Source organism: Cyrtonyx montezumae, unplaced genomic scaffold (assembly GCF_038088225.1).
Source record: "Cyrtonyx montezumae isolate F1298 unplaced genomic scaffold, pur_monq_1.0 scaffold_8, whole genome shotgun sequence".
Classification (NCBI taxonomy): Eukaryota; Metazoa; Chordata; class Aves; order Galliformes; family Odontophoridae; genus Cyrtonyx; species Cyrtonyx montezumae.
Genome location: NW_027072089.1, coordinates 108,982,595 through 109,006,263, shown reverse-complemented (window position 1 = coordinate 109,006,263; position 23,669 = coordinate 108,982,595). Strand labels below are relative to the sequence as shown.

The 23,669-nt window shown below is 38.1% G+C and overlaps 1 protein-coding gene across 5 annotated transcripts in view; it reads right to left on the bottom strand.

Annotated features, from left to right (window-relative positions):
- SATB1 (SATB homeobox 1) overlaps positions 1-23,669 on the bottom strand; it is a 90,799-nt gene that overhangs the window by 31,594 nt on the left and 35,536 nt on the right. For all 5 annotated transcript variants that reach the window (XM_065752952.1, XM_065752951.1, XM_065752949.1 and 2 more), the window contains 3 exons: positions 13,133-13,244; positions 10,234-10,688; positions 1,781-1,993 (listed from right to left, as the gene is read on the bottom strand). In XM_065752952.1, the coding sequence (XP_065609024.1) occupies positions 1,781-1,993; positions 10,234-10,688; positions 13,133-13,244 (780 nt within the window). The remainder of the gene's footprint in view (positions 1-1,780; positions 1,994-10,233; positions 10,689-13,132; positions 13,245-23,669) is intronic.

Sequence of the window (23,669 nt, the reverse complement as noted above, 5' to 3'; positions counted from 1 at the left end):
GAGTCTCACTAAAAAAATGGCATGCAAACGTAAACGAGTACACAGAGTAGAGGCAGATTCCACCCCCCCAAAAAAAGACCAAAACAACCCAAACAAACTGGACTTACGTTCTGTTTTGTCAGTAAAAAGTACAAACAACCCTAAGTCTCATTTTCAGGCTGCAAATTTATACAATTTAAAGTGTGAATTAAAACCAACACAAGGACTACTCCTGACTCAACATCCTGCTGGAAGGTCCTGTAATTAACTCTGTTGTTTAGCTGTGAAATTGACCAAGACCACTTGAGACAGAGTGAGACATTACCTTGGTAGAAAGAGATAAGTTAAGAAGGAGGGTTAGCCTTTGCTCTGAATTACCTGAGCTGTGGGAGTATGTGCAGATATTAATCGAAACTCAAAAGTTGTTTTAAACACAGTTATCTATATTTAACTATTTCCTGCTAAAGCATTGCTATGTAAATAGACCCTCCTAACTTTATCTTGAAGAGTATCTTTAGAGGATTTTACAGACTAAACTTAGTTAATGATAACAAAACTAGACCATTAGTTGAATCTGTGTTTTCTATTAATTTTTTTTTTCTTGTGAAAAGTGCTATAGAATATCAGAAGTGATCTGCTGTCCTCCCCTTTTCCTATGTCCTCATTATTCTTTACTTTAGAGTGGTCCTTGGCATCCACTAGAAATTAGGCAAAATATCTGTAGGAATTTGTGGCATTCGGAATAAATATAAAATATGTCTGTAGGCATATGCTTGGATTTGTTAAAAAAATGATTATAAAAAAGTGTTTATACTCTCAACCATCACAAAATGTCCACAACACTAAAGCCTTGATTTGTACATCAAATCTAGCACAGTATCATTCCCACAAACTGATCTCTAGATCAGTCTGTTTTGTCCTTGTAAAGGTACAACCCTGATCTACGGCAATGCCAAATATTTCGGAAAATACACCCTTCTTTTTTTTTTTCTTTTAGTGTTTTCACAATTACATTTTTTATTTCTCACACACCCTAAAGCTAGCATCAAGAGTTTCTCTGACAGACAAAAGGACTACACTGTTTAATTTATGGATCTAATTCTGTCAGACTTTCTCGATTTGTGAGAATTATAGAAAAAGTCAGACCAGATTTTACAGAAATCAATAGGAGTTTCATCTGAACACAAACTTAATGCAGCTATAATGCACATATGCCAAACTTTCAGAGCAACGGATCATGCAAGACTGTTTTGTTACCCAGTTGTCAACAGCTTGACCTGATGAAGGTGCCCCCTGCATTTTGGAAGGGAGTCTTATCTCCCCTAGACATTTAGTTCAACCTGTTTGTTCTCAGGAATACAATTTTAAAGGCAATACAATGTGTTCATACTTCTGCTTTCATTCCCACTCAGTTTAGTGATCCAAATACTTCAAAATCTCTATTAAAAATTCTAACATTAAAACAATACCTAAGAATTGCAGGAAAAAAATAAAGATAACAAAAGACAGTATGATCCTAGAGCAAATAAAGCTTGTGTCTCAACAGAAAGAGCAAAAAACTCTGTGGGGGCCATAATGGATAGAGTTTATCTTAAAACTAGAAAATAGCTAGTAATGAACTGTTACTATCATCCATTACATTTCTTAAATTTAATTTGTGACATGCACTGCAAATAACGATTCTGTGAGCGTTTAAGGAATACAACAGCAAAAATCTTTCCTCTTTTAAAGAAAGGCTTCACCCAGCAGGACATGGAGAAAGCACAACAAGCACATCTAAAAGACAGAGAGAGAAGATTACTTGTGGAGGCCGGCTGGGCGGTGTGCTTATGAGAGGTGCGGGGCCCATGGCAGAGGCTGCGTTCAAGCTCCTTTCCCTTTCGTCCTGGTAAATTCGATCTCGTTCAGCTTCTGGCAGCTGCAAGAAGTTCTGCATAGCCCGAAGGTTTACGAGCAAGGACTGCGAGGCAGTCTTCGGATCCTCTTCCTTTCGGAGGATTTCTGAGAGCAAGCCCTGCAGGGAGGAGGAAGAGAAAAAAAGGCTGGACAGTTAGCCTGGTATAGTTGCCCCCTGCACAGCGGCTGATCATCAGTCCTCCTTCCACTGGCCTTGGAACAAGAGCAGCCAAACGGACTATTAGCTCCACACAGGAATATATTAATGGCAATTTAGGTAACAGAGAAGAGAGCCTCAATTGTGCTCTTAATTTTATTAAGCATCTGTTTTACATACAACACAAACTGAATCTTCCTAATAGGTCTCCTTCCTTTTACTAGCTTAACTTGCCATGAAATCTTTCACAGTTGCCAGACAATCACAAGAAGTTAAGAGTAAGTGAAACACACATAGTCCAGAGGCACCACGAGGTTCTCAGGCTTCCCAGACAAAGCAAAACCTCAAGAAATGGCTTTCCCCGTTACTAGCAGCTTAAACAGCTCTTTAAAAGAAGTGATATCTCATACACAATCCAAAATGATAAACTTTTAATGCTCTATAAGTACTTCTTAATGGACCCAGATCCGAATTTTTAATAAGGCAGTACTTAAGATGTGAGAGTTTTATACTAGAGTTTAATAACAGGTGACAAAACTGACCTCTAGCCTCTGAAGAGATGCTCCCTCTGCTTTGTCAAAGAAAGAGAGAGGTTTGTCTCTCTCCTCCCACCACCTCCATTTCCTCATCAGGACTACTCCAATCCTTACCCAGTCCATTGCCTGGGCTTCATGTTGGCACGTGCTATGTAGGTCCCTCACTCTAAGTCCTTTTACTAGAGCTGTCCTTGGACAAGTGTCTGAGTAAGCCCAACAAGGATACACCAAAAAGAGTATTAAGGAATCAAAGAAAGCCAGCACTCAGGGCACATGCAGCAGGCTGCAGATGATAGCATGCTGCCATCTCATACAAATCATGCCAGGTTCCCTACATAAACACTATAGCTCACGTGTCAGCAATGGAGCAGGCCTGGGAGATCTAATTACTCTAATAGATGAAATATTTACAAACCCACGAATGCAACTAGAAGTTTCACATCAACAGGTTTTTAAAGTCTCCCCCCTGCCAAGTTCTCCTTTTAAATATGTCAGGCATACAAAATGCTCTGATGTCTTGAAGTAACAAGGCTTGCAGTAAGAAAACTGTTAATGTTTGCAAAAGCAAACGTGAACTTCTTTTGAAAATAAAAGCTATTACCATGCTGGGACAAGGAGAGGCTTCTACTGTGAGTGTAACAAGGGAACGTGAATGTGGTATTGAAAAACACAACTCAGTATTACTTTTCCTGAAGAGCTGTTGCATTTAAGGAGTTGGGGTGTGTTGTGCTTTAACCCAGCGGAAGCAGTAAGACTAACAGAGAGGCAATCCTGACTGAAGATATCCATTCCTACAGAAAGGTATGGCCCAAGCATCAGCTTTTGCCTTCTCTGAAGGGAAGTCTGACGCTCACAGCACCTAAAGAAACTGACACATAACCCAAAAAGTCCTTTCTTATCAGGCAAAAGCCACATCGCTCTTCTTCCTCCCAAGGCAATGAGGATGGAGGTGTTAACCACTATGCTGGGGCCACTGTGGTCCTCAAGGCTCCATATGGGTCTGCACAAACAGAAGGAAGGTGGGATGGAAAACACACGCTGTACTTCCAGCACTGAGCCTGGAAAATAATTTGGAGGAGGATTTAAAAAAAAATAAATCTGGTGAATGCTTTCTTACCACTATTCTTCATCCCTCCTCTTTTCTGGTGTCCAGGCAGAAACTATTTAGGAGGTAAATAAATGAGTTACAGAGAAAAGCATCATTTGTGTTAAAACTTAGTATAAGTTTTAAAATTTTCTTAGTGATTAGGTTCAACAATAAACTTATTACAAAATGTGGAAGTTAAATTCTTGTCTACACCATTGTACTTCTAAGTACTTAAAGCACTCTGTTGTCACTGATAGGGTTACACTACCCATCCTCCAAAGAGCATCAGAAATGATTCTGTGCCACTGGAGACAAGACAAAGCTGTCTGCACAGCACAAGATGTATGACTGGGGTGTAAAAATGCTTGATTTCTGACTACTACTTTGCTGAAAACAACTGCTCCAGGATTAAAATAAAGAAAGGAAAACTAAACTTAAGTGGACCGAAAACTGACAGGAGAGCAGACTCCTTACCAACAGTCAACCACAGAAAATGCCCCTGAAAAATACTTTACTAGGGAAGAGTTACTGGAATAACCACACAGTGGGAAGGTAAAGAAAAAAAAAAGGCCAGAAAAGCTTTTTTTTTTGTGTGTGTGTGTACCTTTTTACTCTTTAGTGAAATAAACTAAGAAAACAGTTTTCCCATTGTTTTTGTTTTTCTTTTAATTTTTCCTGCATATGTCAGGATAACAATATCTGCAAGATAACTCTCGATGATTAGAAATGCCATTAAGTCCCCATTCTCCTCTCTTTTTCCCACCACTGGCGTGAGTCTTTGCATGAGTTGGGAGCGTAGCAAAGGACACAGATGTGGAGAAAAGAGGGAAGACAAAAGCATGGAGAGAAGGGTTAAGGAGGTGTTTGCTTTGAGGACATTTGAACCTAATTGTCAGATTATCTATGCAAATAACAGAAGATAGCAGTGTAGTACAAGGTGTGGGGAATGCCTTATGATACAGTTTGCCTACTTCCAATATTATTCCTACTGCTTCAATTCTTTGAGCACCAACATTCACCTAGAGATGGCCAGACTAAAAGCAGAATGGGAAAATCTTAGAAAGAATACTCTCATATCTTCTTGTTCATTCTACAAGGCTTGAATGGTTTGCTAAGCTGCAAGTCCTGATGAGGTCTCCTGATATTGTACCTCAGGCTGTACAAAAGGCCAACACTACTTGGCACAGACGTTATAGGAACTGTGAGGGGCAGTCCTCTTTACTTCTCCTCCCGGTTATTCTTTCACACTGGAAATGTATTTTCTTAAGATGTTACCAGGAACCATTGAAAAAAGAAAGTTTACACGTTATCACAAGTATAATTCATTACTAATTGCACAAAAATGTTCAATAAATATTATCAGTGCTTTCAAAAGCTAATTATGAATTCTTTAAAAGTGGAGATAAATGAAAGTGTCTGCCAATATGAACAAAAACACTGCCTGTCTGGCCCCCAGTTTGTCTCCTCTTTGAACGTAATCACTGATTCAAATAGATTTTATCAGCCTCGTAGAACTTCAAAGCTCAAGAAGAAAAATGCAATTTGCCAAAATCCTCCCCAAAATATGTAGAACATCCTCGAACGCTATCTGCCTTCATTGCAGGGTGCTTAAGCCCCATGTCCAGGTGGAGGATTATTTGCAGGCTCCACCCACAAGCCTGGATCCTTGCCAAGTAAGTTATAAGCAGACACATTTATCTATGTCGCTTAGTAGCAAGAGGAGAGCTGTCATGATAGTGTAATAGCACCTTTTTACCTTTTATTCAATAGTGATATGGATAGTGTGCTTTTTCTTAAATTACAGTACGAAGAATTATATGAATACAGTGGCAATTTCTGTTATACTTAAGCAGGCAAATTTCTCTCTACCACATAATTTACAGAACTCAAATTCAATAAAACATTACATGATGGTCCATTACTGTTATCAATTTTGAATAATCCATCTTCATTTTTCATTTTACTGGAAAATAAAGTGTGCCAAAGACAAAGTGGAAGAAAAAAAGAGTGCCTGAGAAGGTGGTTGGTGTAAACTTGGCTGTTGTTTTAAAATTACATGGAGCCATTTACTGCATCCAAGTGTTCTCCCTTGAAATAGCTGTTGCCCAGAATTAGTAATGGGCATAGTCTTAAATACACAGAAGTTTTTGCATAGGAGAAGAGGCATTACATATTATCAAAACACAATATATCCTGGCAGCTAATATTTTAAAAAGTATGGGGGTGAAGGAGAAAGGAGGAGAGAAATGTATCTGGCAGAAACACTGAGAAGTACTCCAAAAACCTTGAGATGAAAACCTGTCACTTATGGGAAGAGGAAAAATTACAATAGTAAGACATGGCAAAAGCAGCAGAAAGCACTCCTCCTCTTTTCACCACGTTGGTGATGGGGGTCACTCACCTCTGCACAGCAGAACCTGAGCTCATGCAGGAAATGTTATGGTTGAAAGTGTACACAAACAAAGAGAGTCAACTCAGAGTTACAGCTCCAACCACAATCATGACTAACAGCTCCTCACTGGCACAGCACGGAGATATCACCCTGCTGTGCACCGGTTTAAGTTACGCCTTCAAGTGAAATGCCACACACACTGGTAGGAACCGAAGCTTTTCACTTCCTGGCTCATGTTTGCATTTACGAACGCACTGCCAAAATGGGAGAGGAGTTTGTTTACTTGTATAGGACTCTGGAAGTGGTTTGGAGGAACAAGTACTGATGTTCCTCTCCAGCTCTTGCAAAGAAGACAACGAAGAGCCGCCAGTTTAACAGAAACTGTGCAGGGGCAGCCTGAGCCTGTGTCCTGCAGGGAGGCTGGCACACAGCACTACATGTCAATGCCTCCTATGCACCCCAAGGCTGCCAAGTGCCACCAGGACCAGCAGGCTGACCACAAATGCCAGTTCTGCCCAGCAAAGATCCTGGGAAAAAGCTGAGCCACACAGTGCATCGGCACACATGGAAAATGCACCAAATTTATTCTGCTGAACGTCAACTAAAATATAAGTTCTTGAAACTGATCAGTTTACCAATATCGCCCTAGCAAATTGAGAGTCCAGTGGACACATTTGGTAGCCAAGGTTGAAGTGAAACTTGGGTCTGCTTGCACAGATCCTGACTCAACGAACTTTTCCATAGTGCACTACAAAGGGGCACTAACAGGATTCAGTCTGTTTCTTTGCAGTCAGTGAGCCGTAATAGCAACTGCTGAAGCACAAATAAAACTTCAGAGCCCACTGTGCACTGAAGCCTTCCTAGCAGAACTGCTGAGGAATGTCTTGCAGGGAGAGGTGCTCCAGCCTCCAAACTACTTCTGCTCCCTACAATTGTGCCATTGTGCATGTATGGTGCAAGGAAGTTACAGCTTTCTGGACTTCTCTTTGATTAAACATGCAAGGCACATTCCTGAGAACTGCACATTTTTGAAACTTCCATGTTGAAGGTAAGAACGGGGGGAAAATTATCCAAGAAGAGATTAAGAACGCCCTTTCAATTTTCTTAGGTGTGGCTGAGCTTTTTTCTCCATATAAACAGATGATCATTAAAAAACAATCTAGTCCTCAGAGATAATTTAATCTAATTCTTTCCTTTAGGCTGGGCACAAGCAGAAATACTTCTAGGTAAAATTTTCTCCCACAAATAAAAAAAAATCTGGAAAATTTTGGCCAAATGTTGAATTACAATGCTAAGTTGGTAGAACCCCCCTTCCCCATATCACCCCCAAAAACAGAATTTCTGTAGTTGCACTCTCAAGCACAAGTGTTTAAAATAAGTGGTATACCAACATCTTCAGCCAATTCAACTGAAGTCTATTTTAATGCCAAAACACTAAGCTTCTTTACTCTGAGTTTATAACTTACTTCCTTCAGTAACTTCTACACTGAAAACAAACTCTCTGCTCATCTGAGAACACATCTAGACATCGAATTTTTTAGACATCGAAATTTTTGTTTGTGTAGAACTCCTAAGGTCTTCTGATTCAATAACCAATGATACGGTTCCTGGACATGGCTCAAATATGCTTATGGCAATATCAGAAATGTCAGTGGTACTCTGAGTTAGCTTTTTCTCTTAGAATGCAGATGAATTTAAATGTGATTTTTCACTTTCTGTAGCAGAAAGAAAACCAGAAGATATCATAACAGTATCAGAAAAAAAACTTGTAAATAGCAGTAGTCAAACAATGCTGCCTAAATTTTAGTTAAATTCGATGAACCTTGAATAAAGTATAATAAATTCTGAAGGATAACAACTAAAACAAATTTATATGCTCTTATATAAAAACTGCAGGTACATATATACTTGTACAACTGTTATTGAGCGTACAATGACAACTTGCAGTTTTGCAAAGGTGAAATGTGCTCATTTTGCTAAATTCTGCTGTGTTTCAAAGAGCCTTCACTCACTTATGAAAAGTATAACTTATTTCTTCATAATACTGAGGCCAATGTTGCCTAGGCTCCTAGTATTTTTCCTTTCCATTCCCTTCGTTGGCCACAGTAAATAGTAAATACTACAGATAGTTACGTAGCTAGCTGCAAATACTAATTTGATTAGCTAACACAATTTGTAGGATATGGGGATACTACTCTGCGTTCTCTCAAGTTTATTTGGTTGAATATTGCCAAAATATATTACATATATATATATTTCATATCTTTTCCTCTTTCCACTGAATTTTATTTCAGTGTTTGTGTTTGAGTTTCCTCCTAGTTTTGGTTCACTTTGAGTATATTTTTACCAAGTTGGTTAACTGCAATATCTGTGGAGGAATAAAACTTCAAGCAAATGTTGATAGTAAGAATAATACTGTTAGTAAGAAAAATGTCTAATAATTGAATATTAGAATTTTCACTATAAGTCTGGCTCTACAGTAGCATTCATTCCATCACTAGAGCATCTTTATAAGGCATGTCATATACATTTAAGGTCCAGTCAGAACCAATTGCTCTTGTACTTCAGATAACAACTACTGTTCATGAACAAATGATAAACTAAAAACGGAATGGAAAATGAGCTGACAAAATCTGAACAAATGGCTTTGGAAGAGGGAACTGGGACAAAATAAGCTGCTTTAGACAAGTCTGAGAAAGAAGTAAATAAATTATTTATTTTCTGAATTATTTGCTCGGCTTTTTGCTCAGGGAAGATGGCAGCTGCTAGACACAGTAAGTTGAAACAACTATTAGTACTTCAATACCTTATAGTATCGAAAGTTAAAATATTACATGCTGCATTAAACAAACCTCTGTGTCGCTTATTTTTAGATACAATAACTGACACTTCCTGAACCCAGCTTACAAAAGTTGCACGAGTTCATGTATGCCATGAAATCTGGTCCTGAAAACCTTCTCTGTCGTTAAGTGGAAAGGCACATAGACACACACACAACTCTACAGATAATTCACCCTATGACTGCATTCCCTTCAGCTGAAGGAGGATGTAAAAAAAAAAAATTGAGGCAATAATCTTTCAAAATGATTACAAATGACATGCTGATTCAAATCTGGTACTAGTGCATATGAAACAGTTTTTATTCTCCAAGTGAGAAACATCAACATTTCAAAAGAATTGCAAATATATATTTTTAATATATTCAATAATGGGCAAATACTCATGTCCCAAGTTTAAAAATGTGGAATCCAAAGCAAATTTACATACAAATTTACGTATATATTTTAAAAATATATTTCTTATTAAAAAATCCTATTTTGTTTTTAGTTAAAAAACAGACTTTAAAAATTTTAAGATCTTATTAGTTGCTCCGAGTACACTGACATTTCTTCCATAATTTCTGCTTGATTAAATTCCACGCAACATGGCATTAAGTTAAATTCATAGAGTAGAATAAATTATAACAGGGTTAGCTTCTAAAACAGGTGTAAAAAATAACACATTTTAGTGTTACTTATCAGCTTTGCTAGGGCTAATTTTTTCTGCACTGATGAGCTGAAGTATATGCTCTGACGTGGACACTGGCAATCTTAGAAACTACGAACTGCAAAAACACATGAAAGAATAGAGGACCTAAAAATAAAGCTTTTATTTTTTTTAATTAAGTCTTTTCAGAAAGTTCCTATGAGTCACATTACTAAGACTTTCACTAAAAAATGACAGAAATAAATGCAAACAAGAATAAAAGGTATACCTGGGAAAGAAGATAGGTTGCTCATGGAATGTGTGTGGTCAGTACTGGCATACCTTCACAACACAAATGCAATCTGTTGGGTGACTTTGTGTATGGTTCTGCAAAGAGCTGTTAATTACATTTCCAGGGAAGATGGAGAGGAACCAAGACCTCTCTAAGAAGAGTGTGTAATTCCAGAGCTTGTATTTCCACAAGCCTACTGCCCTGGATTTCTATACTGTATCAACACTGACATTGGTCCTGCAAGAAAGTATGGTTCCTTCACAGGAGCTAGGTGGCAAGATAGAAGCAAGGACAGATATTTAAAAGGTGATAATTACTAAATCTATGAGTTAATAATGAGAGAGAGAGAGAGAGAGAGAGAAAGAAAAGAGGGAAGGAGGGAGAGAAGGGTCTCCTAGGTTTAAAAGAATAAGAAAAAAAGATACTGACCTGAGTTCGGTTAAAAGCCACACGTGCAAATACTGCCTGTGAGATTCCTGCTCGTTTCAGTTCATCACGGACCCACTGATAGATTTCGGAAGACACCTCTGTGTTTGTTGAGACCTGCTGCTCCAACGGCTTGTTCATGGATCTACTGACAGGAGGAGGATGGTTCAAGTACTGTTGGTTTAAGGACTGCTGGGCTAGAAGTCTGTTCACTGCATACTGCTGGTTCAGCAACTGGGCCATTACCAGCTGCTGATTTACCAGCTGAGGGCTAATGGGAGTAGATACAAGTCCAGGGTGCAGGTTTGGAAGCGGGGTCCGAACTGTTGGTTGACTACCATGAGAAAGCTGAACAGGGGATGGAGGCTGTTCGGCTGTGTTCCCTGGGACCGGCTGCTGACCGAAGTTGACATGGTTGGCACCTTGCTGGGATAGTTCAGAAAGGCTATCCATCTCAACTACGATGGAAAAGAAACATTGAAAAAGCCAACATAAGACTGAAAATCACAATTTTCACGCTCTTTAAAAGATGTGCTAACAAAAGTAAATAAATATGAAACAGCATATTCAGGGTTGAGCTTATAGTATTTTCCAGTCTATACTGGCAGGACTATAAGAACGCTGTTCCTGCTGTTTACCTTCAAAATTAATCTAAAAATAACGGTGTACAGGATATTAAAAAGAAAAACAAACCCACAACACAACAAACTGCCCATCATTGACACCGAGTCCTTAGAGGAACCAGTAGAACATCAGACCAAAACAACGTGTTTGAAAACACGGATATGGCAAAGATGTGTCACTGCCAGAGACACAATGTGGCAACGCACCAGTTGCCAACCAAACCAGGAGTTGGTGGCTGCAGAGGGCATTCCCACTGTGATAAATGGAGGGTGCTTCAGACATGGCAGCAAACAACCAGGAGAAGGGCAAATATAGGAAACTCCTCTGAATGCTGCAGAAGATGCAAGCAAAATGTTGACTGTGCCAGGAGTAAGGAGGGCTGTTACTGGAAAGCTCATCCAGCCCAGAGAGAGAAGCCCCAGTGACTGGTTGTGTTACTTCTGTGGGGTCCCTGCCCCCACACCTGCAGCTCCCAGACACTGGAAATCTGTAACAAGCAGGGTAGGGTGTGGACCTCCCTATGCTCTGCTAATTTCTAGATGATGCATCAACTATATGGGACTGCTAGGAACTAGTATAATTTATGTAAATTACACAGATGGGCTGCTTTATCTTGCAACCATGTATGCATGCTTTTTTTCAGTGACTTCCAACATGGTTGATTTTTTTTTCCTTATATTAACTCATCTGCCTTGACACACCCTCCTTTTTAATTAACAACACAGTTTTTTAAACTTCAAGAGTTCTTCCAGCTTGCCTCTTGTGCATGATAACAAGATATAGAATAACTCTAGGTTGATGTAAATGAGTCACATTTTTACCACTATATGTCAATTCCAAAAATTTAGCAAAGCTGGTATGGAAATAGCTTTAAGAAAACACACTTTATTTTAAAAAAATCTAGTATCTTCATGGAAGTGTTGTAGCTATTTTTTCTTACACTACTAAAATGTATTTAACAAGAATAGGCCATATCTGTGCTTTTTATAGTCATTACGATTTTTACCAATAGGTATTCAGAAAAGATCACCCTTTTCTCCATGGGAATAATAATTGGAAGAGATCAGCACTTGGACTCCCACCCACAGCCCTTCTCTGCTGTCCTATATAGGAATGTACAAACACGTGTTTCCCATGTGCAGATTTCTATGTTCTCAAATGAAGGGACTATGAAACTATCTTGACAGATCACGTAAAGAGCATTTTGAAGGGGATGCCCCAAATTCATGGGTTCCACAGCAGAACTACTCCTACAATGGATATGGAAGCACGTGCTGTGGAAAGGTCACCTTCCATGCAGAAGGTCTACCAGCATGGACCACCTGAATCCATATGCAGTCTCACCTCCATCTAAATAGACTATAAACCCTTAGAACAACTCAGTGTTGCAAAGAGTATACAAACTAGGAAAGAAGCCACCTGTTTTCACCAGCAGAAAGTAGAGATCGACCCATGTGGGCCATTCACTTGGAACAGTAATTCAAGCAATTATCACAAAAGTGATTCATTGTCTTCATTACAGCCTTAAGCTATAAAAGGCAAGGAACCCATTTTGGTAGATAAATGATTTTGCTTCAAATACTAAAAGCTAAGTCAAGCCCAAAATCTGGTCCAAATTGAGGTCCCATTTCTTCATTCTACTGAAAGCTATGTAGAAATTTTCTGACATAAAGAGTTCAAATTCATGTTAACACATTTAAGAAATAGTTTTAAAGATGGACAATACAGAAAGATAAAAAGGTACTATGGAATTAATATGTCACAGCGATGGATTTTCTTCTCCAGAAATTTACTCAACTTTAGTAAAACAAGCAAACAATTGTTGCAACTATTTGCTAAAATGAATTGAAATGGGTCTTAAATTCATAAAATTATAGCATTCTTCTTGGAATGCAGTGATAGTTGTAGAAACCTTCTTCTTTATACATACATTAACCAGAGCAAGAAAAAAAATACATACATTAGAAAAATTCAACACATTACAGTTCCAGGAACAGGTTTTTAAACAATTATTCTGGGCTGTAGAAGATCTCTAGATTTACAGAATGACAGCTTTACATCTCTGGCAACCCAAGTCAGTGCGGCTGTTCCAATAGCAAATATTTATTTAAATAAATTCTTTCACTATATATGTACTTTCTACATCTACTCATCAAAAGCATCCTGAACTTATCATAAAGGGACCTGGCTTCTTATATGCCTGTGACAGACCTCAATGTGACACATAACTGTATATATCCACCATCACAGCAACTAAAGAAAATTTTTTTTTGCTTACCCATCATATCTTTTGCCTTCTTGAAATGTTTATACCACCTTCCAAATTCCTGACATTTTGCTGCTGAGACATTTGCATAGTAAGTGCTGTTCACAATGGAAGAAATCATACTCTGTGTGAAAAGGGGAGAAGAAAAAAATAAATCTGTAATACAGAGCAGTACGAGCCAAAGCACGAATAATTTCAACTGTTGAAACCATTACATTTTTTGAGTTTGAGAATCGTATCGCATTCTGATCCTGCCGTCCATAGCTTTTTAAAAAGAATCATTAATTGAATATAAAACCAAACCTGGAATTAAACCTGGAAAACCACAGGACCAAAATTTATGCAAATGAGTTATAAGCAGGGTAAAACCAAAAGGTGTATGAAAAATTCTTATAGTTGTGTCTAATTCTGTAAGTGGATATTAGCCATAAAATATATGAAGGGATGATAGAGATCTTTTTTTTTTTCCTCAAAGGTTCTCAAGATATCAGATAGTTACAATGAGATATTTTACCTTCTGCTCAGCTTTAACCAGTTTTTAAACAGCAGAATTTACAATGCCTAAAACTTCCAGTTCTCTTACATTCCTTTACAAAATCTATTAAGAAAAAGCTTTAACAAATGAGGCACTGCTCCAACATGAAAACTACATTTGGTATATGATGTATCAACAACAAAATGAATGAACACAATTTCAATAGACTGAACTTTGTCAACCTTTAGATTTCGATGAGGAAAGTAGTCCCTTTTAGCTTAACTAGAAGAATTGTCCAGCATATTGAGAAAACAGTGACATTCAGGAAGACAAAGCTCTGATTATTATGTTTCTCTGCTTTTCAGCATGTAACATTTAGCTATATTTGTGCTGTCCTAAAATCAGTGTACAACTCATGTTGTATAACTCTTTGTTACACAAACTGCAACAACCACAGGAAGAAACAGTTTGGAGTAGAAAAGCTATAAATATAACTGCAACTCTTCTCTTCTAAGGCCAGTTCAGCTTCTAAGTAAAAGTGCCTTGATAATTGATCATAGAGAAGTTGATTATAACCATTCGTTTTCTAACATAATACTCAGTAACGTGCTATTTGTGGAGTCTCAGAACTGCTAGAGTGAGGCGGCGTAACTGATGCCAAATGTGGACACCCTCTACTCATCAGGCAGCTATTTTAATGTTTCTCTGAATCACTAAAACTTTTACCATTCCTCGATATTAATCTGGCATTTCTGAAATTAACTATAAGCCTTTTGACATTGGTATAAAAGGAGATTGAAATCTTAATAGACTTTAGCCTGAATGACCTGAACTGAGCTCAGTTAAACCCAATTTCAATTTTCAACATAATAGCAGTATCATTAATGTCTAATACTTACAAAATTATTGTTTAAACTATTTTACAGATTTTAACACTTTAAACATGGGCCTATGATACATAAAGTGTGATTTAATACATCCTATGAATGTGAATTGATAAATTATATGAATGCATGGTGACTGTACATGCAAAACCTGCAGATCTGCTTGTGCAAAATGGGGAACTGCAAGTGTAATAGGCCACTTTCCCATATTGGATTGAGCTAATTTTGCAGATGCCATTTAGATTTCAAGGTGGTTTTCTTTTATCTTACTTTGGCCATCTCAGATGTCTCCTCCTGCTCCAGTAACTGTGGTAAGGATGAAAACACGTAGATTGATAATAATCTTAATAAATTAACTACTACCAGTGGATCTAGGTTTTCCTACTCCTCACTTCCATGTCATTTTGCAAAGAAGATATGACAATGAAATGGTTGTCTGTAACATCCCCTGCTTCTTCAGAAATAAATTTAATGCAGTTAATTTATTTTACAGTCAAACAGGGGACTAGTCTGTTTAAACAACACTACTAGGAATTTTGCTTTCTCTGACAGAATGGGAATCTGAGACTACAATGGCTAATAATGGGATTTTACTCCATATCTTCTAAGAAGATAAAAAAAAAAACACAAAAACCATAAACATTATCTACGCATTTTAAGATGAAAATTATCCTCCTTTTTCTTAGAGAACACTCATGCAAACTTTCAAGTGATATTACCTACGCTAAGAATCCTCATCAGGAGGAATCAATGATTTATTTACTAATTCACTGAAGGCAAAATTTTACAAGCCAGATAAAATATTACTACCTTGTTAACTCAGAAAATAACTTGACAACATTGAATTTCATTGTTTTTATTCTTTATTTATTATCTTGTCATCAAAGCTGCAGTTATGTCAGTGCAAAGAGATGCACTTTGCAGTGGAATTTCCTATATAATTCCTACTGCTGTATAATATCTATATGTTTCAGCAGCAGTTTATACTTACACAGATGCCCACTATGCTTAGGGTTTAAAACTGAGCATCAAATCCTCTGAGTTATTGATCTTTAGAGATGCACACTTGAGACTATAGGTGTATTGACATTTTCCTTATTTCCCTGGTCATTACACATAAGGAGCTCCCAGTGTCTATCCTTATGTCTATTAATGATCAAAGTAAGAATGGCTGTAATTGCAACACTTATTAAGGTACTACTGAACATAGGTATTCCTTATCTGTGAGACACAGAGACCAACACTTTCCATGTACAAGGATGACAAATATAAATGCATCATACAAATATCAGGCACATTTGAACGCTTCACATTCATCAGTAAACCTCATTTCTTTTTAACACATCACCAAGAAATTGATGGGAGGCAAAAACCGGTCACAGCTCCTCAGTCTTAACACATCTCCCAGAAGTTTACCCTTGAAAGCAAGTTGCAAGACTTCAAGATTACAATTTTCCCTCTCTTGCCTCATTCTGTCCCTCCCCCCAGACATTTAGCTTTCAGTCCTGTTCTGAGAATCAGAAGATCTAGTCTGAAATGGTGCCACCTTCACAGAAATCCCACTATTCTGGAATGATACCATCTGTTGCAGCCCAAGTGCTCTTTTTTTAGCCAAATAAGTTAATTATAATTAGGCATCCAACAACTGTGTGGAGGTAGGGGCAGAATTTGTTGCAAAGTTCAAGCTGAGGTTTGCTTCATGTAGCCTGAACCAAATCCCATTCTCTCGGGGTTATTAAACATCAGAGATTTGAAAAACAGGCACCAAAATTTCTTAGATAAATTGGGGAAAGACATTACATCTCAAGCAGGATTCTTTCCCTATGCCCATCAAATAAAAACTGATAAGACAGCAGTATCAGACACCTTTGATGCTGTGTCAAAAGCTAAGGGAAGGAGCATCCTGCACAGCAGGGGAAGGACCTGTGTGTTTCTTGCTGGCTGGTCACCTCAGCAAGTAGTATGCGTGCTGAAGGGAGGTAGTTCAGAGACATTTCCTCCAGCACTGCTCTCCAACCAGGTGAAGCATTGTTCGATGATCGCTAAAAGTATACTGCTGTCCTTTTTGCAAACCAACAAAAACAATGTTAATCAGGTTAATTCAATCATCTAAACCAAAACTGTTCATGCTTTTCTGCCAAATCAACCAACCACAGCAAAATCTGTTATCAGTGATTGCTCAGCTTCCAGTCAAAAAAGCTTTTAACCCCCACAGTCCCAAAACTTCCCCTAAATAACCTTAAAATTGTTTTTATATGGGCAGAATGAGGTTGTTTTCATGCCTCATGAAGGGGCAGTTGGGCTGCAGTATTTACACAGAACAAATACGTACTGACAGACTTAGCAGAGAGCAAGAGCAGTTTCCTAAAACAACTCGGTTGAATTATATATTGGGGATTCTTTTGCAAATGAAGCATTTCCCTCAGAAGGAGCATCATAACCCGAACTTATTTAGGCCTTTCAGGTTGTTTAATCAGGAAAAAAAAATCCAAGCTTTTTTGCAACTCATTCATTGGTGTTTAAAGCTTCAAGCCCGCTCAGTGGAAGGGGCAAGGGCTGCAACAACTTATTTACACAATTATCTAAATACGATTAAACAGCTGATGGACAAATATTAAACTGGAAAATGTATAGTCATTTCAGCTTAATGTAATCCTCTTTCTGTAAACACCCAAGATGATTTTTTTTCAACCAGAACAGTCCTGACATCTCATAAGCCTAAGGGTGAATAGCAAGAGATTGTTTTTGATAGTTATAAATATTCAAAAGACATGCAGACCATCTGCTTTCATAATACAGGTAAAGCAAGACTGAAATGGTGACTGCTGTATAAAAATGGTTCTTTTAACAAAGTCTTCCTCTCCTCGAAAACTATAAAGACAGATGTCAAAAACTGTTTACACAGGGTAATCAGGAGCGTGCAAAATGTAATATTCCTTTTACACACAGTGCTTGCTAAAGAGATTTTTTTTTCTTTTTCTTCCCATCTGTGTGTTGCAACACATTTCTACAAGTTAAAAACATTTTTTCAAACAGAGATCTCATGAATACCCAAAAACATGCTATCTGGTTTCTGAATGCTAATTAATTTCAACTAAGGAATCTGATTTTTTTTTCTGTAGGAAGGAATGCATGCTTTTGAAATGGAGCACTTCAACAATAACAGCCACTGAAAACAGAACACCCCGCAAGTTTAATTTTGCACTAGTTTGACACTGGCTATTTTCACAACTGTTTTGCATTCAAACCCGCATCTGCTAAATCTGGCTATAAGACAGACAAGGAGCTATTCTTCTGCTTTTCAAAGGGGATTTTATTTATGTTTTACTATTTATCAAGATTTCAGGATAAAGCTTTGTAACATCATAATGGTTTTGTCAAGTGATAAGTAGAAGGCACCTTGTCTTCCTAGCAGAAAATGAACCCATATACCTTACAGTCAATTTTCAGAGCTGAAACACTAATCTCGACAGTAACCTTTTAATATATTATATTAATGGCACAGAGGCGTTAAGCACTTTTTAAAATAATTCTCAATAAAATGAACATTTACCGAACAATCTGTCAAACTATTGGCTCAGTTTTTGAAAGCCAAACTTTTAAGGCGCTATTCTATTTGCTCTCCCATAAATCCTTCACTTTACAGGATAGCAGGACAGTGTGTTCCAGCTCTGCAACCCTAATATGCCTTAGAAAATAAAAGAAAGAAAGAAAGAAAAAGGAAAAATGTTACAATTTAGGTCCCTAGACCTAGTTTGAATAGTGCTAAAGTCACAGAGCAGAACTACAATGTTTGGGTGGGAGGGGAGATATTTTCTTAAAGGACAGAGGAACTTTGTTTCCCCAATCCCAGCTCCTATCAGTGGCTTCTATTTATTTATTTATTTATTTTTCTATAGAAATTGAAACATCAGTTTTAATGCAAGCTGAACTGTGAGGAGCATTTCTTTCTCAGGAGATTTAACAGCAGTATATTTCAGGTAAGAATGAGCATTCAAGCTCCAACTGGATAACTTTAAGACTACCCCCCAGTCAAAGATGTTAGCCTGTCTGAGCCACTGCCAGTCCACATACCCAGTCAGGAAAAACATTATTCCTAGTGCTCAGGTATGGCACAGAAACATCACCCGCCACCTCAAGTAAAGCCAGGGAACACTCAGCCACTAGCTGTGTTTTAGACAAAGAGTCACAAAATAGACAGCTTAATTGCAGATGAAGAACAGTGTTAAATTTGCTGGTCCTTTACCTTGAACTCTCAACAAGTAATGCAATGGAATTTGTTGTCAAATGCCCTATAAACATGTAGAATAAAGGAAAAAAATATAACACAGATGGACAGAGCAGAAAAAAAAACAACTTTTGTTTGTGCCTTTGGCATTGCACTTGGATGGTTATCTGACCTCTATACTTCTGCCAGGGTCAGGAGAATTAAGGATCTGCATGGCAAATGCTGGTCATATAAGTTAAAAACTGCCTAAAGCTGTATTTCCAATGACAACAAAAGCTTTCCTTCCAATACACAAGCACTTTTTTCCTCCTTTCTCCTGTCTTTATATAGTATAACTGATTTCTTTCTCCTTTTCTGTCTTCTTATGTGGCCTTTAAGAATTCTAAACGCACACTTCAATATAAACATATAGCTACACTGAACGTGATGAAGAAAGACTACAAAACAAAGATTCTCAATAAATTATACGTATACAATTATACCCCCACACCAGAAGACTGTGAAATACAGGGATGAAGATTCAGCATCTAAAGGAACTGAATCTTGCGTTAACTTTTGACATTTGGTAAATTCCCAGTTGCTGTGTGACCAGGCAGCTTTCTCCCAATGTTTTCTGAGCATCTCCCACTGATGAATATAAATAAAACTCAAACAAAAAAACTGCTTCCCAAGATACTAATCTTACATTTACAAAGGATAAAAGCTTAAAAAAGAGAAAGATAGGTAAGTGGGAAATGCTAATTCAGATCCGAATTGACTTCTTAACAGCTTTACAAGCTATATGTCATAGTGCCCAACACTTTAAAAAAAGAAAAAAGAAAGGAAAAAGTCACAACCTTCACCTATAAAAGAGAAGGAGATGTAAGATGGTTTAGTCTTCACTGTCAGATGTCCAACATGAATCTTTATAAGTGTTCCGATTTTTACTGCACATCTTGTAAATGCTAAGTACTTAGTAGTAAAAATATGGATAAAACTTAAAATGTGAAAGTTAGTAAGTTAATTCTTGGTTTGATTCACTGAATGAAAGCATCCCTGTAGTTTGTGGGCTGAATTATTATACCCTAAGATTTTAATTCTGTGGTGTCTGCAAGGAAAAGCTCTGAAACCAGAGTGTTTCATGGGTAAGGCAAGCACTAGCCATTTTAATCAGGAAACCAACTGAAATACTTGTATGAAGTAACTAGATTCCTTTGTACTGCTGTTACAGTTTAAATTTGGGAATGTACATGTTCAAGTGCCCGTCCCTGTTAGTCCCACTTTGGTGTCCATCACAAAGCCACCTTGGAGTACATAGCCAGCTTTTCTGCCAGATGAAGATAACCCCATGAAGCTCCAACCATGGAGAGCACTTTGCGTCCATGGGACCAGAGTTGAGCTACTCCAGGGTAAGTTCCATCCCTCCTCCCCTGCCGTGGAATATGATGACAGAGACCTTTGCCTCAAGCATTTCCTTCTCCCAGCTGCTGCTCCTACACAAGGCAGTGGCACAGTGCAACATGGACAGTGCAAATCAGCATTTCTTGTACAAGAATGAAGGCTGGAGTAGGTGAGGCCTTGGAGATCGCAGATTAATCTGGTGGAAAACTGAAGTGGGATACACCTTCCATCTCCCTCTCAAGTGGACTGCTTTCATTTCCAATAAATCTCTTTTAAGCAGGTCAGACTGCTTCTGACTTGTTTCCTATCTGGAAAAGACAATCTTAATGCACATGCTTCCAAATGCTATCCTAATGCAAATGCTTTGTGTGGCAGGTGACATTTTAGATCTATTAATGCATTAAACGCAGCTTTCGGCACACAGAATATTTCCACAAAAACAAATGGTACATTTTCCTGATAGAGGTGTAAGTAATCTCTCTATCTTCAATGAACCACAATGGTGAATTTCCACTACAGCTTTTGTAAAATGCTGTTCAAAATTGCTTAGCATTATCCACCACATTAAGAAAGCTTTCCTTGCTGGGAAATAGGACACGATTTTCAGCAAGTCTCTTCTCGGATTCCACTGTTCTGCTAGGCAAAGCATCAGATGTCTGGCATGAAGTTGAGCCCTAAGGCATAATGTCCAGACAAGAAGTCATCAGACTCAGTAGCACTAACAGTTGCCTTGCTCAATTTCTTTTGGTGTTTAGGATAAGTCCTTCCTTTCTTTGATCTCTTTTCCTTTTTCTACAGAAGATTTTGCAGATTTTTAGAGCCAAAAGGGACAATTTTGAGCATCCATTTGGATTCTACATAAAAACAGACCCTAGAAGTGCATCCAGCAATTACTGAATTCAGCTAAGTTATCTGTGGCTGAGTTAGAGCAAACATCCGATACTGATCTCAAAACTTCTTGTGCTGGATCTTTCACCACATCCCATGATAATCTGTTTCACTAGATAAGTACTTTTTTTTTTAAATGCATGACTAGCTTTTAGTTCGCACTTTATTGATTTCAGCTCCTACCTTCTCTTATGCCTTTGATTGCTTAAAAACCCCTCTAGTGCCAAATGCAACATCCCTTGCCTATCTTTTGTTTAAATGGTTAAGTGTCAGATTTATTGTTTCAGGCCGTGTGCCACTTAATGAGCCACCTGTACTTCTGATTATACTTAATCCTACAGACCCCAGTTCACAAGGATATTTACCTTGTTAAAAGCACAGAAACAAACTTTGTTGTCCTGTGGAAAAAAAATATTAAAGAATTAACAAGAAGAAAGGACTTACAGCATGAAATTCGCTATGGATTCTTAACTTCTGCTTGGTAAAAATCATATGCAGGTGATGCTTTAAGCAGCTGTGCTAGACAAGGTACTACTTTATCCTCTGCATTGTTGCTTTTCATTGACAAGATTTTGTGAGAAGTCTAGATGCTCTGAAAAGTTCATAATAATATGCAAAGCTTGATAATCTTGAAAGAGAAATGTTCCAGCTAGCTTCTGTGTGGAACAGGCACGTGCACTTTGAGGTTCTATTCATTCAAAAATTATCCTAGATAAGGTTTTGCACACAAATCTCCTTACAAAATGTGCAGAATTGGGCACACAGCTTTAAAAGCCTGGGGACATACTAGCTGGCAAGTATCTTTTGGTGGGATTTTATTGAGATACACACAGAAATACAAAATCCCACAATTCTGAGAAAGTACAGATACACTGATTTAAACACACATGCACACACATGAGGTGAATTTAAAGAACTGAAATCTCCACCTCTAGGAAAGACACGGGCACTGGCATCCTTCACACGTATCTCAGTTTTTCACCATCACAAAATCCATCTATGGTAGTTAGCCAAAAAGGAACAAATCATTCGGAAAGATGGTGAAACCAGGAACAGGTTCAACGTTATTGCAGTTCCCCTGCCTCTCAGTACACAGGGTAACCACTCTTCACAAACTTACAAAGAACTGCAACTCTCAGTCCTAGAGTGAGGCAGGTCTGAGGCTGCAGCTGTCCTGACAAACCAGTCCTCTGATAACTGCTATGAGGCACCAGGGGAATCTGATACTGTTTGCGCTGTTTCTTGAAGTGACCAAAGAAAGTGAGACAAAATTCTCCCTCGCCCTAGGTTTTCCTAAATTATTATTATTAAAAAGAGAAGAAAAGGGGGGGGGAAGCAAGCTTTGAATGTTTTGCTCAGGGTCTTTTTGAGAAATGCATCTCTTTTCTTGTGTGTCATTAGAGCCAAGAACTGCGTGATTCTGGTCTGACAAAGTGAGAGGTGCTCATCTCTTGGCACCGCCTTCCAGTAAGTCCTGCTTTGCCCTCGTTCCTGTCTGATCCCAGAGCATTACAAATTCAAGCAGTTTTCTCCAGACGGATCTTTATGCGTACACCGTATGCCCTGACACAGACATACCTCAGCTTTAAATCTGCTGACAGCAATGCTCCAGCACCTACACAATTTGCTCAGCTTTTGGGTAGGTTTTATAACCGCACTGATATCCATGCCTCCCACCACTGCTAGTAATAACTGAACTAGTTGGGGAAGGTCTCTGCAAACCCATCACAGCAGTGATTAAGACGTAGACATACGTATCTACTCGCCCTTTAAATAGAAGGCTTAATTGGAGATGTGGATAGCCATTTCCTAATGGACAGAAATTAAACTCCATTTAATTCCTGAGCAGACACTTCCAATGCAGAAGGTTTACCACACATTTGGAGTGGGGAGAGGGGGGGAGGAAGGAATGAGCAGCACGCACAACTCTCCCTACCTCTGACAATCACCGAGGAAAAGCAACATGAGGACCAGAATGGCATAAGTGTGGCAGGTGTGAATTGACCTGCACTGGCAAAGCTGTGAGCTGGGAAACTTGCAAATCACATGGTTGTGCAATACTTGGCTCCAGTCAGTGCTATCATGTTCTTTATAAAAAAAAATAAAAAATCTTAAAGACATGTACATCAAGTTAAGGGATTAACTGTCAAGTGACATTACCGAACAGAGACAATATATTTCTTTATTGTTAATGAAATTCAGTTAAAAGTGAAGGAAGTGATAAAGAAAGTACTGTATTGTAATGTATTTTACATAAGAACGTAATATAGAAAGGGAAATGCAATTAAATCTTAATGTGGACTTTTTTATTTTTAGTTTATCATCTGGTTTACATTTTGAGCCCCTTTGCAGCAGTAAATTATGCTGGCATTTCTTAGGGAATAGCTGCCATGTTAATTTAGTTTAATAAAATAACTGACAGAGAAAAGGGGGAAAAGAAGCAAGAAGAGACAGTACCCCCCCCACACACATACTTCCCCTTATCTTTAGCTATTTATTCAAATGCTTTCTATATGAATTGTCCGTGGTCCAACTCCAGCACCATGTAATAATACAATACATTACAACACAGTACAATGCAATCTTGGATTTCTGTAGCGCCCTTCATGCAAGCATCCCAGGGTGCTTTACAATCATTATGAGTTAAAATTAAAACTGAAGCACATACAATTCCTAATAGAATCATTTTAAAAA